The following is an 18,482-nucleotide window of genomic DNA, read 5'->3' as shown; positions in this document are numbered from 1 at the left end:
CAGACACTTCACAGAAGAAGATGTACAAGCAATCAACAGATATATGAAAAAATGTTCAACAACTCTAGTAATAAGAGAAGTGCAAATCAAAACTACCCTAAGATTCCATCTCACCCCAATTAGAATGGCGATTATCAAGAACACAAGCAACAATAGGTGTTGGCGAGGATGTGGGGAAAAAGGTACACTCACACATTGCTTGGTGGGGTTGCAAATTAGTGCAGCCACTCTGGAAAGCAGTATGGAGATTCCTCAGAAAGCTTGGAATGGAACCCACCATTTGACCCAGCTATCCCACTCCTTGGCCTATACCCAAGGGACTTAAAATCAGCATACTACAGAGATACGGCCACATCAATGTTCATAGCTGCTCAATTCACCATAGCGAGATTGTGGAACCAACCTAGATGCCCTAGAGTTGATGAATGGATAAAGAAACTATGGCATATATATACAATGGAATATTACTCTGCCATGAAGAATGATAAAATTATGGCATTTGCAGGCAAATGGATGAAATTGGAGAATATTATGCTAAGTGAGATAAGCCAATCTCAAAAAACTAAAGGACGAATGATCTCTCTGATAAGCGGATGAGGACATATAAGGGGGTGGGGTAGGAGGGGTTAGCGTTAGGGTTAGCGTTAGGTTTAGGGTTAGGGTTAAGGAGGGTGGTAAGAATGGAGGAAGGAAGGACTGTAATGAGGGAAAAGAGCGGTGGGGGGAAGGAAAAAAAATAACAGAATGAATCAAATAACATTACCCTATGTAAATTTATGATTAACAAACGGTATGCCTTGACTCCATATACAAATAGAGAAACAACGTGTATCCCATTTGTTTACAATTAAAAAAATAAATGAATGAATAAACTACAGCATATTTTAAAGGAATTATGATTCTTCTCTTTTTATTCATACTCATCACTATAAATATATACCTAATGCATGGTATTGTCATAAAAATCAAATAGGAGATAGAACTTGACTTTAAGAGACAGTTCTTGATTGGTTTTTATGAAGAATGGGTCTCCAAATATCTCAGCGAATTGATGAAAAAGGATCTGAATAATCTTAAGAGAAACTTTCAGTTGGGAGAGTTAAGTGAGAGGCAAACAAATCTTACTGTGAGTTTCAAGGTGCCTATGGATGCTTGGTGCCAACTACAGCGTTCCCAACCAGTGTGCCAGGGCTACCATTCCATCAAAAAAGAGAGAGGATATCCCAGTGATGGATCTCATCAGTCCTTCTAGCTGAACCTTGCCTCTGAAGATGGATTACTGCTAGGACCTCCTCTGATTTCTCTCTTTTGGGAAATAGTTTTACATTATGGTGTTGCTTAAATCTGGCCCTGCTAATACCACACCTTTATGAATTGTTCTGAAATTTCTGTTATGTGTATGTCATAACAGTTTCTAATCTCTGGTTTGTAATACAGATGTAAATCTTTATTCACTACTTATTCATTGAAGAAGTATATATGTGCTTACTATGCAATAGAACCTGTTTCAGTGATCAACACAAATTCCTTCCCTCAGGAACTTATGTTGAAACTGAGAGGTAACAAAAAGTGAACAAATAATTAAGTAAATATATAATTAAGTAACACACATAGAAAGGAATGAGTGATATTGAGAAAAATAAAGTTGTGGAAGGAAATGGGGTATAGACTTTACTCTGAGCGAAATGGCGGACTTCAGAGAGTTTCAGCAGAGGAGTCAAGAGAGCTTCTTGAAGTTGAAAGGATCATCCTGATTTTTTATGTATCTCATTCATCATTCTACAGATAATTTGGGAGGTGAGGCAGCTGGAGCCCAGGTACAAGCTGCTATCTTGTTCAGAAGGCCCCCATTTCACCTCTTCTCATGCAAATCATCCTAATACTGAAAATTCAAGTGTATTTTTCAACTAGACCTGGAGAATAGGCCAATTCTTCCTTAATAAATGGCGTTTGGGAATGTTTTACTTATTTTTCCACCTCTTTACACTAAACACTGATATATTCCATGCCCAATTTTTCTTCTTTAAGGCTTTAGTTTATAATAGAAAATCGTTTTATCGTGTAGTTTATTATGTAATCTGTCCATATACAAAAATCAGAAGTTACAGATAAGAAAACAGAAGAAAAGTAAAGCAGAGATACCTGTTTAAATAATTTAAAGTTCTAGTTTTTTTTGTTGTTGTTGTTAAAAATAGGTTTTCAGATACTTTTTTTTTTTTTTTTTGCAGTGCTGGGGATCGAACCCAGGGCCTTGTGCTTGCAAGGCAAGCACTCTATCGACTGAGCTATCTCCCCAGCCCTTAGATACCTTTTTGACAACTATTCTAAATGTAATTATGAGTTCAACTAACTAACATTAGAGCATTGGTACAAAAGTATCATAATGCAAGACAAAAAATGTTCAACTTTGCTGACATGAATTTTTTTAAATTATTGTTTTAACTAATTTTTAAGGAGTCACATATAGCATTGGCTTCTTGTCCTGCTTGTAAGCCTTGGATAAAGTTTCTAAACAGATTGTCAATGGCTTTTTATAGCACTTCATCTGCTAAATTTGTAGCCAGGCCAATTATGCATGTCCTATTGTTGCTAAGTAATAAAGGCAAGAATATAAATACCAGAACAGCAGTATCAATCACTGCTATTCATTGAGCACTTACTATGGGCCTGACAATCTGATATACTATTTATGAAAACACATTAAAAATATTTTCTAAAATAATTCAGAAAATTGTATCATTATAAGAAACAAAAGTTTGGTTTTAATTTATTTCTAGAAAAACAAACTAGCCATATGGTGATAAAATTCAAGAGAACCAGTTAGAAGTGTTAGCTTGAGCTATTCTTACTTATTTATCCAGGTCCTATCAATAATTAAGCTGTCCCTCGAGGCTACCAGAGTACCATTTAATTCTTCTGCTACAGTGCACTAAAATGCTTTGAAAAAGTTCCTCTTGTTATATTATTTACCACTGTTGCATAAGCATACTGAATCACATCTGGTTGTTCTTTCTAATAAAATAGTCCATTTATTTTTCAGGGAATATATTACTAGTTGGTAAATCACAGCCATGACCATCATTACTTTGAAAAGGTAAAAAGTAAGAATTGCTTCAAAAGCATGAAATTCTAAGACCACACTTTGACTCAACAATTCTACCCCCAGGAATGTAGCATAAGAAAAATATCACTGATGTGTGAAACATTTAAATGTCAAATAATAACATGGGGCCATGCAGAGAGTGGAACACTATACAGGCATGAAGTATCATATTCTGAAAAATTATTTCTAGACACGAAAAAGGCTAATTAGGTTTTATATGGAAAGGCAGATTTCCAAGCTACATGCAATGGTATATCTAATTTTGTAAAATACATACGTATGCTTGTATATTATCCATATATAGTATATACATATAAACATTGAAAAAACAGCCCAAAATATTAATTAGTAAATAGTGTTAATATGGGTAATTGTTATTCTCTATGTCTCTTAGCATTTTCAAAATTTCTATACTCAATATATATTTTATATTAAAAAAGAAACTTTTTATATACATACAGATTGGTAGTTTTCAATGCTTTAAATTTATGCACTTTTTTTCAATACAAGGTCAGAGTCTTAGAGATCTTTAATAGACTAGTATCTTTTATTAACTTTGACTAAGCATCTGTTTACATATTAACCTATTCTAAATGGTCTATTTGAAAAAGGAGCTTTATCCCTATAAAATATCTTTCTTTTTTCATATTGGGGTATTTAAATAGAATATGGCTGACTTCAGTAAAAATAAAAAAATAATTATCTTTTTAAAATTAAAAAAATTTTAGTTGTAGATGGACAAAATACCTTTATTTCATTTGTTTTATTTATTTATGTGGTGCTGCGGATCGAACCCAGTGTCCTAAGCATGCAAGGCAAGTGCCCTACCACTAAGCCACAACCCCAGCCCTGATTATGAATTTTACTAGTTATCTCCTTTTCTTTTCAAATTAATTCACAGAATCAGCAATACCAAAAGTGTATTAATTTAATTCCTATGATTCTAAATCTGATAATCTATGCATTTATACCAGAGGAGGATAATTCTCAGTGGCTTGGGGTCAGTCTCTGTGGTTTTGAAACCCTGTCTATAAAGAGGATGACTGACATTTTTCTGTCTCAATTTACAAGAGGTTTGTTTAGGATTTTCATAAGACATGAACAGGACGAAGAACCCTAGTGTCTTATTTCCTAGAAGTTGCTGACCCCATACATCTCCAATTATGATCAAAGAAATGTCAACATAGTCCATAACAGTTATGAACTATCTAAAATATGGGTGAAGAGAAGAACATATACTAGGCAGCCTGGCTCTGCAATCATATCCCCGAGCATTTTATTTCTTTATCCTTAAAATATGGATCCAATAATACCTATCCATTGGGCAGCTGTGAGGATGTGTGAGCTAATATGAGAAGAAGGCAGACCTTGGCACACAGTTAAACATCAGCAAGTAATATTTACAGATGCCATTGTTGTTGGAAGATAAAAATAATCATCTATACTTGTATTTGTATTTATTCAAAAAACAGAGGGAAAAGTATATTAATAATTTTAGAATCATTCATGGAAAATGACAGCCTTCAAGATAATTTAAAGCACAGGGATAAATTTGACATATTCAAATGGCACCATTTTATGGTGCTCCCTCTAAATTACATATCTCTATTAACATTCTTAAAATTGGTAAGTCCTATCTAGTGAGTAGGTATTTAAATAGAATGGTTACTGCGATCTGGCTGTAGCCTGCCCTGCAACGGAGACTGCTGACATTAATTACATTTTTATGTGTAGCATATGAATTGCACATTTTCTGGCTCTAGCACCGAACCAGATGTAGAACATTCTCTTTCAGTATGAGTAATGGAAAGAAGTAGAATCTCGTGACTCTGGGAGGCAGGGCTGGAGAACAGGGTGAAGGGCACATCACCAGCCCTTATTCTTTGGGGAAAATGTGGGGCTTGATAATGAAACAAACCTTTATGTATAAGGAGCCCTGGAAGTCTGACCTGCTCATAAAACGGTGAAGCAGGACTTAAGAGAGTAAAGGCAGCTCTCTCTTATCCCTTTCTGCATGGCCCATATTTGACTGAAGGTCTGGAATTGAGTAATTCATCCTGTTGAATAAATGAGCCATCAATGTAGCCTCAAAGATAGGGCTGTCAATGTGGAAAGGCTATTAGGGATCTGAGAGGCAAGGAGTGTTAACCAACTCAGGCATTCATTTGGTTATTCACTAACTGTTGAAACTGGAGGATAAAAAGTTTAATTCAGCTACAAGCAATGATGTTATGAGGGTATTTCTCAGAGTTGGCTTATAAATATGGTTTGGTACTTCATAACAAGTGATAGATGATGATCTGAAAGTGGATATCACAATGTTGCCTCACACATTCTCCTTAGAATGAGGACACATTTATTTAATGTGAGATTAATGAATAATCTCAAATTGCATAATTATTACAGGTATATGGAATTAATTATTACAATATCAATGATAATAAAGATACTAGTTACTTAGGACAGATTAAGTCTAGATACTGGGCTAAGTTGCTTTTCATATATGACTCATGAATCCTCCATACAACTATTGGGAATAGGTTATTATACCCACTTTATAGATGTGGAAACTGAGGCTTATGAGGTTTACAAATACTCTCAAGTCTATATAACTACTAACAGTGACAAAGTCAAGGTTTTTACCCCCAAATATCTTATTTCAGAATCTAAAAGCTGAATCACTGTGTTATACTGACCAACACACCTTAAAGGTCTATGTCTAAAATAATTAACATTTGAATGATTATTGTTTTTTAAAAAGCTTCCCCTTTTCAACCTGTTGAAAATTTTCTGATAAGCTAAGGCAACTATGTAATTGTATCTAATGTGATTAAGACTTAAATCTTGAAGCTCTTTCCTACCACTATGCATGCAATTAGGTATTTTTGTAAGTGTCTTCTTGATAATTATATGCATTTGGGCACAAGAATATGGCTGGAATTAACCTGGTCTAAACTCCTTATTTGATATAACACTCTGAGTAAAAGGATTCTCTGTCATTGAATAAATTGAGTAAGATGTAGCTGTTTAACAGGTCAAAACTCTGAAGATCAAGAACACAGCATCTATATGAATCTCCAAATAGACATGGGAATCATTTTGAAAAGAGTCTCAAGAGCCCTTCCCAAGAAACCTATGCCCCAAGGACTCCATAGGGGTTGTAAAGGCCTCATTGGACCAACCCATGATTTCTTCCCATTTGAAAATAAAATAGTCCTCTAACCTAGAACCATAACAATGGAAGATGAGTTGTATAAAAGAAAAGCAGAAAATATTAGTGTTCCTTTCTAATATAAAGGAACATGAAAATCTTTTGGACTTGAACTATGTAGATTCTGGCTTTCTTTGCATTCAGATACAAATGTGTTCTTTTGGTTTAATTAATCTTTCTCCTCAATAACTTCTGGCCTTCCTTTTTCCTTCTGCCTCTTGGTCTTCCTTTTTTCCAGCAAGATGGAAAGGTGAGGTGTGCAATCTGCTTGTTGACATGAGGAAGGTAGAATCTGATATCTGCAATTGTGATGAGCATTGCTTTTCCAGCTGGTCAACAATGGATAAGAGAGAAAGGCTGTGCAGGAGACATGAATTGCTCTCCCACTAAAAGCTAAAGTGATCAGGAATCCACTGTAAATTCTTTGAGTCTCAGAAAATCTGGATAAGAAAATGCTAGATAACAAACAAAGAGACATGTCTGTCTGTGTCTTTCTGTAATTATTGTGCATTACCTGAATCTCTCTTCAACAGCCAGGAATTCATTCCCCTAACTTCTGGGAATACTGGCTGCTAAAGCTCACAGCTGATTCCTCTCTGGGAACTGCCCTTGGGAGTTACCCTCTACCAAAGGGAACTGCCTCACCCCAACATTGTGGATCCCTCCCCAAAAGCAGTTCAAAACCAGTGACTGCAAAACAAAGGCCACGCTTCCTTGTATGGATATAAGACAACCCTAAAGGCCATCCTGCCCCTGAGCTCCATAAATTCAGCTTCTCCCTCTGTCCAGACTTGCCTTTTCCCTCCCTTAAGAGCAGAGAACATTTCACTTCAACCTTGTGAATTATCTCCCAGGAGTACAAAGCAAGTAAGCAGAAGAGAGGGAATTCAAATCCAAATCCATTTGACTCTCATTCCTAGGATTCTACCAACTTTACCAAGCTCTTGACTCTGACTCTCAAAATACGAATTCTTACATCTTAGTAAGACACACAAAGTCCCTCCTTATTTGACTGTCCTTTCTAGTCTCACCGCCCATCACCCACTCCCTGGTCCAATCACATCAAACTTCCCCAGAACACATGCTGTCGCTTCCCCCAGGAGAGCTTGTCCTTGTCTGCCTGATGAATGCCTGCTTCTCCTAGAAGCCTCACTTCAAGGCTTCACTTGCGTGAAGCATTTCCTGATCCCTTAGTAAAGCTAAGATTCCCCAGCCTCAGGCTCCCAGAGTGGGTTGTGCGTCTCTGGAGTGTGGTAATCCTTAATTATTGAAATGAGCTTCTAACAGGCAGGGACATGTCTTTTAACTCTGGTTTACCAGGCATTTAAAAAATGTTTTGTTAAATGGATAAATGAACTCTATTGAGGTGCTGGTCCTAGAGGCCCTGACTAAATCCCTGCCAGTGCCCCCAAGACTGAAAAGCATCTTTTAATGTCATCCAAATTTGGCTCAACTGCAACATCCTTGAAGATGAGGACTAGTTTTCCTTATCTCTGTATGCTTTCTGACACCTAATATCCCAATCTCCTGCTCATGGGAGATGCTCATGAACACCAACTGATCCAAAGGGGGTCTTAGCAGAAAGGGCCAAAAAACAAGAAATCTACTTCCTTTCCCCAACTCAGTTTGAACTCCTTTTTGTAATCTCCATTACCTAAGATACTAGGATATTTCTCTTTCTATTCTCTTCTTAATTAATATGGTCCTCGGTCCCAATGTTTTAGGAATTCTCCTTGGTTTGAAATGCTTTTTTCCCCCTATTAAATAGAACACATGATAACTTAGGGCTTGCTAAATTCCATTTCTAGGTCAGAAATCAAATGTAATGTGGATACATCACACACGACTAAAAAGTTTTCCAGCTGGCCTGCTTAACACTACGTCTTTGTTTTAAGAGGACCCTTTGAAACATAAATATATCATTAATCTACAGGGCGGTTCTCCTGCCCTGTTTTCTATCTGAGACTAACAATTACTTATTGAAGAGTAAGTATAGGTATAAATATTGACGCTAAATACTATTAATGCAAAGCTGAGAGGGCTGGGGAGGCTCTTGACTTACAAACATAAAAGCCAAAGACCAGTCTTGTTGGTCAAGTAGCTGCATTTTCTGTACAGGAAATGGTCCAATTTTGTTAGTGTTCTCAACAAAAATGTCCAAACAACAAAAAAATTGCCAAGAGTTGGCTGAGGCTAGTAAGGAGACTTCAAGGCCCATTTTTTTTTTTTTTTTTTAAATGGATTTGGGAAAGAGGAAGTTCTCGGGTATGTAAGGAACTGAATTTTCTGTGCCCTGTGGAATTTTCTTCTCATTGCTTTCTCACAGCTTTCTGCTGCTGGTTTGGTGGGAGTAAGAAAAAAATTGTGATAACATTTTTCCAAGAGAGCAGCACATGTGGTAATCTCGTTCTTCACAAGTCTGATCATATGTGAATCAGGAAAGGTTTTTCTTTTCTTTTCTTTCTTTCTTTCTTTTTTTTTTTTTTTTTTTGGTTTTTCTTTTCTCATCTTATTTTTCTTAAGCTCAGGCAGGCAGTTCCTAAGGGCAGAAGTGCAATTTGCAAGTACATCTTTTTCAAAATTTTGTTCACATTGTTCAGGTCACAGATCCAGTAATTTATTGAATATAACTGCATTTAGTATATAATACCATATACATACTATACATGCATGATACATATATACATATACATATCTACATATAAACTATAGGTATGCTTCCTCAAGGTTAACTTTTTATTCTGTGTCTTTAGAATACTCCCTCCTTTAATATTTTCAGACACTGTTTTCACTCCTGGTTCTAGACAAGGCAGTTATCAAAAAGTGTGCTGTAGGAGGATTTATGGGGTGTACCTTTTTAAACATCCTGGTGGAATCCTCACTTATCTGCATGAACCGCATAATCACATTGTTCAGATAGATGTCACTCAAGGTTGCATGGTCTTTGCTTTCTCTCCTCACTTGGTTCAGGAGCAAATACCAGCAGTTCACTGGAGACAATAGGTTTTGGTCTTTCCTGAGAGGTGAAGAAAGACAGAGTTACTATCAATTTCAGAGTTGCCCTAATCAGTTGAGTGATGTCGCTCTGGTCAACTAAGGTGCCACAACAGATCAGGATTCTGAGAGTTACTTAGACCAGGATACTCAGCCCTCTGAACAGTCTTTCAGCCTGCACATAGTACAGAGCCAGGAATTTGCCAGGCTTGGGAGGAAACCTTGACCATGAACACCAATAAAAACCTGCACTCCTGACCAGCCTTGCAGGGTGCTCAGGAAGCCCTTTAGCTTTAAACACACCATTGAGGAAGGCAATTTATGTTTATATAAAAATCTACCATTACTGTGTCTTAGATAGAGTGTGGTTTGCCACTGCACAAAGTCTGCTTTGAATGTTCAGTCTGCAAAGAAATTTGACTAGTTATCCTTTCCACAGAACATAAATTTGAAGGTTATTTATTAATCCCCTGATACATAACCTTTAGCTTTCCAAACAGTGTTCCTGGGGAATCAGAACTCCATAGCACTGTCTTGAAACTCATGAATAGACCAAGAATTTTGCTACCTTATGACTTCTCACAAGTCCTGTTAAAACCCATTAAGCATTTCAAATTTGTAACTGCTACTTGTTTTATTCTGGATAATAAAGCTAAAAGTGACAACAAACCACTAAGGAGACATTTTAAGAAATTTCAAAGAAAAACTCCAAACAAAAGCATAACTGGGATGTTGCTGCTTAAAATAAAAAGTCAAAGTACAATGTTTGCTTTTGGTTTTTCACTTTAAAAACTAAAATGACAAAATGGCATAGTGTTTATCCTAACTTGGGGATAGAAGTACCATTTAATTGGACGTGTTATTTTATTATTCATGATCATTTATGACCCTACATATTAATAACATTGGGAAAGAAATGATTAAGTTAGGTCTTTGTGCCACTAAGTCTCTCAGGTTCTAGATTTAATGCTGCATTAAGTCTAAACCCTTACTAGAAGAAAAGGCAGAAATAGACTTGGGGAAGAGATGCCGGATGCCAGGTCTTCCAGAGCAGCTCCTCCCTCTCCCTGTGGCACACTGAGCATTATGTCCCCCACCTGGGAAACTCCCATTTATTCTCAAAGCCATCTGGGAAGGAAAGTGGTTCCATGGCAGGTAACTGGAGACGTTCTATTGACATTCTCTATCTATCCAGCCTCACAGGTCGATGTTACCTTCTTCACATCAACATCTATGTTGATCATTTATTTTAATGTACCTCATAAATTCGCTGAGGGTATTTTAAGCTTTTTTGTATCCTCAGTGTTCTGCCCCATTGTCAGCATTAAATAAATGTTATTTCATTCATTGAATAAACACATTATTATTGCCTTATGATTGCTACTATTAGTAATAATGGGGAAGTGATATCTATTAGTAATAATGGGGAATGATATCTACCAATTCATGCTGTGTCCATGTTCTAATATATCACAAAGAATCATATATATATTTTCCCATATGTATACATATATGCATACATATATACGTATATAATTATAACGCATTAATTCAAATAATAATGCTGCTGGGTGCAGTGGCCCATGCTTGTAATCCCAGTGACTCAGGAGGCTGAGGTAGGAGGATTGCAAGTACAAAGACTGCCTCAGCAATTTAAGGAGGCCCTAAGCAAATTAGCAAGACTTGTCTCAAAATAAAATATAAAAAGTGCTGGGGATGTGGCTCAGTGATTAAGTGCCCCTGGGTTCAATACCTGCTAACAAATGATAATGATGATGATGATACTACTACTACTACTACTACTACTACTACTAATAGAAGGGAGATCAGTAGAGTAGAGCAAGACAATTGGGGGAGGGAGAAAAAAGGTTGTGTGGAATGAGATTGATCAAATTATGTAAATGTGCATGCACAAACATGGCATACTGAATCCCTCTATTAGATATAATTATAATGCACCAAGAGAAAAATAATAAGAATGCAAAATATCATTTACTGAGTGAGAAGCAGTATACATGTCAAGATCACAAACTCCGGAGCAATGCTCTGAAGGTTCTCATTCCATATACATTACTAGCAAAATAGTTGGGGGCAAATGACTTTAACCCCTCTGTGTTTCGGTTATTTTGCAGAATGAGTAAAATTATAATACTCATCTCTAAGATTATTATGAGGATAATTTGAACTAATATATACTTTTAAATGCTTACAATAATGCCTTAGGCACATAGTTAGTGCTATATAAAGTTAGCTATGATTAACCAGGGTTGCTCTAAAGAGTTGACATTAATTCCACTTAATCCTTACCACTACTATTTAAGGCAGAGATTCTTTGTGTCCTTCCTGTCAATGAGAGAACTGAAGCTTAGCAAGGCACTGTGATTTGATAAAGACCAAAGCTAGTGTCAAAGTGAGCCTTTGTGTTCAGGGAGGCTGATCCAAGCCTTGGTCTTTCTATTATGCAGTGGAAACTTCAGGCTGAGAAGTGTTCTGCACAATAAGCATCCTCAAACTGAATAAGAGCAGACTCCAGAGTCCAGCTTCAATGAATAGTAACATTTCTGTGCTAAAGATACAGCATTTTTTTTTTTTTTTGGCAAAGGGAAAAAGAAATGCATATTCCCTGTCAGTTATCAATCAAAACAGTGACTTAGTCATGTTTCTCTCTTAGTGGTAGTAAAACCCCATTTTATGTATTAAGAAACCAAGCCTCAGAGAGGGTATGTCACTTAACTAAAGTTGCACAGTGAAGCCATTATTCAAACCCAGGTCTGGATGATTCTAATAAAGCCCATCTTCTAGTTTTGCCTAATTGTAGTTTGACCTTTCTACAGATTAATTGTCTATTCATCTTTAATCCCATATTCAATAATAAACTTAGTCAAGTCAAAGACAATTTTAAGCCGCTTATCTTTTGAAGAAAACCATCAAAAAAAAACCTGGAGAAACAAAAACGTGGCACTGGATTCACTAAGGGGCCAGATTCTGGAGCATGGGCCCATCCATATTTTCAGTTTACAATCAATTACTAAGTACAAACACAGAAAAAAGACATTCAGGTATATTTGTTGAATGGGTGAGTGGGCAGCCTTATTTGCAATTGCTTTTAAAAAGGAACAATTACTATACATGTGAATCTAGTACTGGCTCTAGTCTCCTCTTTGCGGCCTCAGTTTCTGCAAGTGCATTAGACGTTTTTACCCTGGGAATCATCATGAAGATTTATTTCTATGCTGGACCAAAACTAGAGGCTAAAGTCAACCATAAAAGAAAAAAGAAGAGTGAAAAAAAAATGAAAAAGATATTCCTTATCCAGAATAGCTTTGCATTTGCTTCTGCAAATGTACCCCACCCTACTTTTTATGTAGGATCTAAGGTCAGGGAGGGGTGTACAATGGCACTGAAAACCAATGCTGAAGAAAAAGATCTAGCTTCCAGTGGCCCAGCTGGAGCAGACTGCTCTCCTTGTCCCCCTGTGCAGGTAGGTAGATGTTTTGTCCCCAGGTGGGATTAAAGGGTGATACCACTGCCACTTAGGTTTTCACTTCCCTCTTCCTTTTTCAGTCCTTAAAAATCTCCCTTACTTTCCCACAGGGGCAGCTGTACATTGCAAAGGATGCCTATTATATTTTAACCAGCATTTTTAGCAGTTTTGTGGCAGAAGTGGTTTCCAGATAATCTGGTCCACTGTAGTTCCAGAAATGAACGTCTCTGTTGCCTTTTTACTATCTCCCTAACAAGGTCCATTTCTCTCTACTTGTGGGGTGGCTGGTTCTCGTCCTTTCTGTGAGAGGACCTCTGGTGTTTTTTCTCCCTCTGTTTTCTTCCACTTCTTTGTGTGAGGGTGGGTCACACTTTTACTTAAAACTCTCCAAAGGCTTCTTGTGACCTCAGAATAAAGTCAAAACTGCCCAGAAAGATGGTAAGAATTCCATGATCAGCCCCAGTTTATGCCTGGAGCCACTTTGTCCACCCCTCACTACTCACTCCTATTGCACTTTCACTGCAAACCTACCCTCCACTCCTTCCATTCTGGTCCCTTAACCATGAAGCTCCCCTGGCCTGGAGTACCCTCCTCAGCTCCTCTTTACTGGCCAATGAGTCCTTTAGGTCTCTGCTGAGACACAGCTTCTTCCAGGACCTTCCCCTACCTCCACTGGAGAGTGGATCTCATCCTATCTGTCTATGGTGTCCTGTGCTTCCCCTGCTGGAGCATGTGTACTGGAGCTCTGTGCCTTCTCTATCTCCAGGGTTTAAACTATGAAGAAAAATTCATTAATAGAATTACCTGCATGTATTTGTTAAACAAATGGAGTACAATTAATGTTAAGGTTTAGTTATGCTCACTCAAGCATGTTGCTAAAAGCTCTTTTTTTTTTTTTTTTTTGTACTGGGGATTGAACCCAGGGGCCCTTAACCATAGAGTCAGATCCCCAGCTCTTGTTGTTTTTTGTTTTGAGACAGGGTCCTGCTAAGTTGCTGAGGCTGGCTTTGAACTTGTGATCCTCCTGCCTCAGCCTCCTGAGTTGTGGGATTACAGGAGTGAGCCACCTCACTTGTCTAAGTTCTTGTTTTAAATCAGTTTCAATCACAATGAACACAAACATGTTGGGTGGGGTGGGGTGGGGAGCACTAAACAAACCCTTATTGCTTCATTTCATATAAAATCATTACAGAAATCATCAGGTCTTTCCTTGAAGAGCAGTTATTTCAAATTTGATATCTACCTGTGACCGATTTTAACTCCCAGTTTCCTGTAATCAAGAATTTTACTGCCAGGTGTGGTGGTGCATGCTTATAATCCAGCTACTCAGGAGGCTGAGATGGAAGGATCATGAATCAAGGCCAGCCTTGCCAACACAGTGAAACCCTATCTCAAAAAAGAAAAAGAGAACTGAAAGAAACAAAATAAGAATTTTACGAACATGTTTCCTTCTTATATAAAAATTTATCCATAAATATATGTATGTGTATTGGAGGCTGGGCACAGTGGCACATGCCTATAATCCCAGCCCCTTGGGAGGCTGAGTCAGGAGGATCACTTGAACCCAAAAGGCTGAGGCCAGACTGGAAAACTTAATGAGACCCTATCTCAAAAATAAACTTAAAAAAAAACCCGAGATGTAGTTCAGTGATAGAGCTCTTGCCTAGCATGCCTGGGCCCTGGGTTTAATTCCTAGTGCTGAAAAAGAAAAGGAAAGAAAGAAAGAAAAAAAAAATATATATATATATATAATATACACACATAACACATTATTATAAGGGTTTTTAGCAAAATGATTATGAGTGAGCATATATATATATGTATATGCATTGACAATAGAATAATTTCAGGAGAATATCATTAGTTTAAAATATGGTAAAATGATGTCCATGACCTATAAGTGCAAAGGGTTGCTTTTATTTATGGAGATATGTCTACCAATATTTTCTCAGATAAAAATAAAAAAGTCTAAAAACAAGATTTGTTAAAAAGGCAGGATATCCTCTTGAAAAGGTGCATTTGAGTCAAGTCTCTCTTACTTGTACTGCTGATGATCCTTGGTGCTTCTCGTTTTTGCCATGAACCTTTCGGCCAACTTCTCCAGGTTCCGAGAGTATTCTGTCTCAATTTCGGCTTTTTTCCGGAAGAAGTCTTGCAGGTCCTGGAGGAGCTGAACTCGCATCTCTGTTTGCTGCTCCAGGCATTTTTGTTGTTCTACCAGTTGAGCTCGAATTTCTAAGAAAAGAAGAGAACCCACTGATAAGTTTCTGAAAACTACTGAGGTGTGCTGGTATGTGCAAGGGACAAGGATTGAATCCTATCATATATTTAGGTCTCTGTTAGACCTCTGTTCGAGTGCTGGGTCCAGGTCGGTTCCTTAAATGAAATGTCTACTGACCCTTTAAAAGTATGAGATGAGACTCAGGAAAGAATGCAGTAAATTAGAATAGAAATGTGGGTCACATCTGTAATGCTACAAAAACGTACGGAGTCATGAGGGGGAAAATTAAAGCCTTTCAGATAACAATTCATAACATGGGACATCTTTGGTAGCTGAGTACACTATAATTTTTTTCAGCGGTATTTTACTCCAACCATCCCCATTGAGTTGAAATAGCAAAGAAATGAGCATCATTTCTTCAAGATTCTGAACCACTACCCTTTGTCAGTCGCACAGAGGCTGGCATCTGGTAATTTTTATTTGGTGCATCAACTTCTCATTTGTAAAACCCACAGCTTCAGGGTTTATAGGAATGCCATGCCTAAAAATAACTTCTTTCTCTATCTAAATAATCCATTCATAATGGGGCACCCTCAGATTCCACTTTATCATTCTGTTCACAACTGCAAGGCCTGTTCACTTGGCCTTCACTTTTTTCAAACTCGCACCCTTATCGGCACATGAAAATGAGAAAGAATCCTTTTTAATATATTAGGAACAGGAAGGTTTAATCATTCAGTGATTTTACAAAAGCATAAAGGCAAAAATGTGGCATGCAAAAATATCTCTAAATGACTATTATAAAGAAAATGTTTTGGAAAGTGAGATACAGTAACTAATAACTACTGACTATGCAGGGCTCACGTCCAAAGAAAGAATATTCATACTACAAAACTTCTTTACCTCATTTTCCCTAGGGTCAATGCACATCCCCTGTAAGAGGGCACAGAATCTAATTTGGTGGATTTAGTAGAAATCAATGTCCAAATAATACTTCTTCAACTTCTCCCTATTATCTTTCTTGGATAGAGAAGGACTGAGCTGATGATACATACTCATGAAGCCTAGACATACTAATCAGGCCTGTGACAGCCGGTCAAGTCCTGGTGGAAGAGATGGTCAGGAAATTTGCTGAATTTAACAATAATTAATTGAAATACAGTATTTGCTATTCTACTAGTAAGGACTAGCATTACTTTCCACTTTTAGAAAGAGTACACTGAGATTTAATGAGATTAAACACTTTAAGAACTTTAGTAAGTATTACCCCCAGAACCTCCAACTCTGATCTCTGACTAAACAAATGCTTCCCCCACCCCCTCCCATCCATGCCACCATTTTGAGTAGCTGTACAGTGCCTGGCTTATATTCTGGGAAAGAGGACATGAAGTCTCAACCTCCCTAACCTTATGCTACAGCCAGTGCTCTTCTGGGGGCCTGAGGCAAAGACAGGGAAGCATTTTCCATTCTTCTCTTGGTTTCTCCACCTCAGATTGAGGGATACTCTTAGTAAACTCAAGTGTGTGGACACCAAGTAACACATTATCATTGGCTTTTAACTACCACGAATTGCATCTGGTTTTCAGTCAATCGAAGTAAGTGTTTTCCAATACAGTATTATAATCAGCCTGTCTGCCAAACTCTTTCTCCCAAAAATACAGAACTATTTTTGTTTCATAAAGGGAAAAATAAAGGGTGGGGGTGGGGGTATTTCTCATTCAGGAATTCCAGTAAGTCTTTTGAGATGAAGTAATTTTAGCACATCTTGCTGTGCTAAGAGAAAATAAATCAATCATCTTAGGCTATCAACTAGTTCTCTCCCTCTATCCCTCACTCTGTGTGTGTGTGTGTGTGTGTGTGTGTGTGTGTGTGTGTGTGTTTAAGCTGCCTTGTTGCTAAATAGGAAATAAAAGTAGTTGAGAGTACAAATCTCAAATCTCATCAAAAATTATATAGGCTTTCTTACTGAGTCTCATTTTAAAATATTCTTTTGTTTGTTTCTACCAGGATTTAAAATTAAGAACTAGAGTTCTGAGAAGGACTGATTTTAAACAATTAAATCCTCATCTTTGTTTTATGGAGAGTAAATGTTACTTCATATTATCATAATTTTCCAATCAAAGTAAAGACCCTCGCACCATTTTCAACAATAGCGAAAATGTACAGTGACAGAATCTAGAGAATCTTTGTGAGAGCATAAAATATGCCCAGAATATGGAAGAGAACCTTTTCAATTTGGAAAAATTCTAGACAAACAAGGAAAGGATGTTTAAACAGATCATTTTTTTTTTTTAAATTGCTAAACAAACTACTACCATAGGAAATACCTTGTTAGAAGAGGAAATCTGGATTCCTTAGACCACATCAGAGCCACAAGGTAGCAAGTTCCACCATGAATTTTAAATAAATGTCTATATGAGTAAAGTAAATGCTTAGTCATGTGAACGTTAGCCTGCTGTTCAGAACAGGGAGCAGCAGTCCCTGGGCACTGAGGCCCACACCACAGGAATCCCTCAGTGGGGCCGCAAAGTAGCCTTTGCAGCTAGAAACTCCACTGTCACGGTACCACAGAACTGTGAAGGTTGGAACTAGTGAAACCTCAAGGGGTGATTTCTAGAAATATACTCTTGTTTCTATGCCAGGGATTGCAGCTTCCCACCCCACCCTAGATTCTCTGATAGTCTATTAAGACCTTTTCTATCAGCTTTCTTGGATTAGTATTGATCTGGATCATTGGGGGAAAAATTCAAGGTTCAATGTACTTTAGTTGAACAAGCAATTATGGTGTTCCCATTTTGTGTGAGGCAGAGTCCCAGGCTATGGAAATAAAAGGATTTGTAAGACAAAGCTCCATCTTATAGGGAAGATAAATTCTAGAATCATGCTACCAATACTCTGTGACTGGTACAATAACAAAGGGACTACAGAAAGAGGAGCTGAAACTGGCCCACACTTGGAGTTTGGAGTTCATAATGCTCCCAGAGGTAAGTAGGCTACAAAATATACAGCTGTAGCCACTAAGAAAATAAAAAGATACCCCATAGAATATCTGATTAGGGACTTGTATATAGAATAGGGGAAGAACTTTTGTAAATCAATAAAAACAAAAACAATTTAAAAAGTAGGCAATAGGTATCAATAAATAGTTGTTTCTTCAAGATACACAAATAGGCAGTAGCATATGAAAGGTTGCTCAATGTCATTAGCCATCCGGGAAATGCAAATTCAAAGCAGGATGAGACTATACTTCATATCCATCAGGATGAATGCCCCAAGAAAGACAATAACAGGTGCTGGGGAGGATGTGGAGAAACTGGCATCCTCATATACTGCTGGTAGGAATGAAAATGATACAGTTATACAGGAAAACTTTTTGGCAGTTGCTCAAAAGGTTAAACATGGAGTTAGCAGATGATTCAGGATTTCTACTCCTAGGTATACATCTAAGAGAAATGAAAATATATTCCTA

General features: G+C 37.4%; 1 protein-coding gene across 5 annotated transcripts in view; it reads right to left on the bottom strand.

The window, feature by feature from the left end:
* The window catches only part of SRGAP1 (SLIT-ROBO Rho GTPase activating protein 1), a 281,734-nt gene that overhangs the window by 138,565 nt on the left and 124,687 nt on the right, over positions 1 to 18,482 (bottom strand). For all 5 annotated transcript variants that reach the window (XR_013763794.1, XR_013763795.1, XM_079139661.1 and 2 more), the window contains exons 2-3: positions 14,832 to 15,027; positions 9,168 to 9,330 (exon numbers count right to left, since the gene is read on the bottom strand). Coding sequence is in view for 3 of the 5 variants with exons in the window: in XM_079139661.1 (XP_078995787.1) it covers positions 9,168 to 9,330; positions 14,832 to 15,027 (359 nt within the window). In the remaining 2 variants the exon portion in view is untranslated. The remainder of the gene's footprint in view (positions 1 to 9,167; positions 9,331 to 14,831; positions 15,028 to 18,482) is intronic.

Source organism: Sciurus vulgaris (assembly GCF_902686455.1).
Source record: "Sciurus vulgaris genome assembly, chromosome: 5".
NCBI lineage: Eukaryota > Metazoa > Chordata > Mammalia > Rodentia > Sciuridae > Sciurus > Sciurus vulgaris.
Note: the sequence above shows the minus strand (reverse complement) of the source record. Positions and strands in the feature narration are given on the sequence as shown.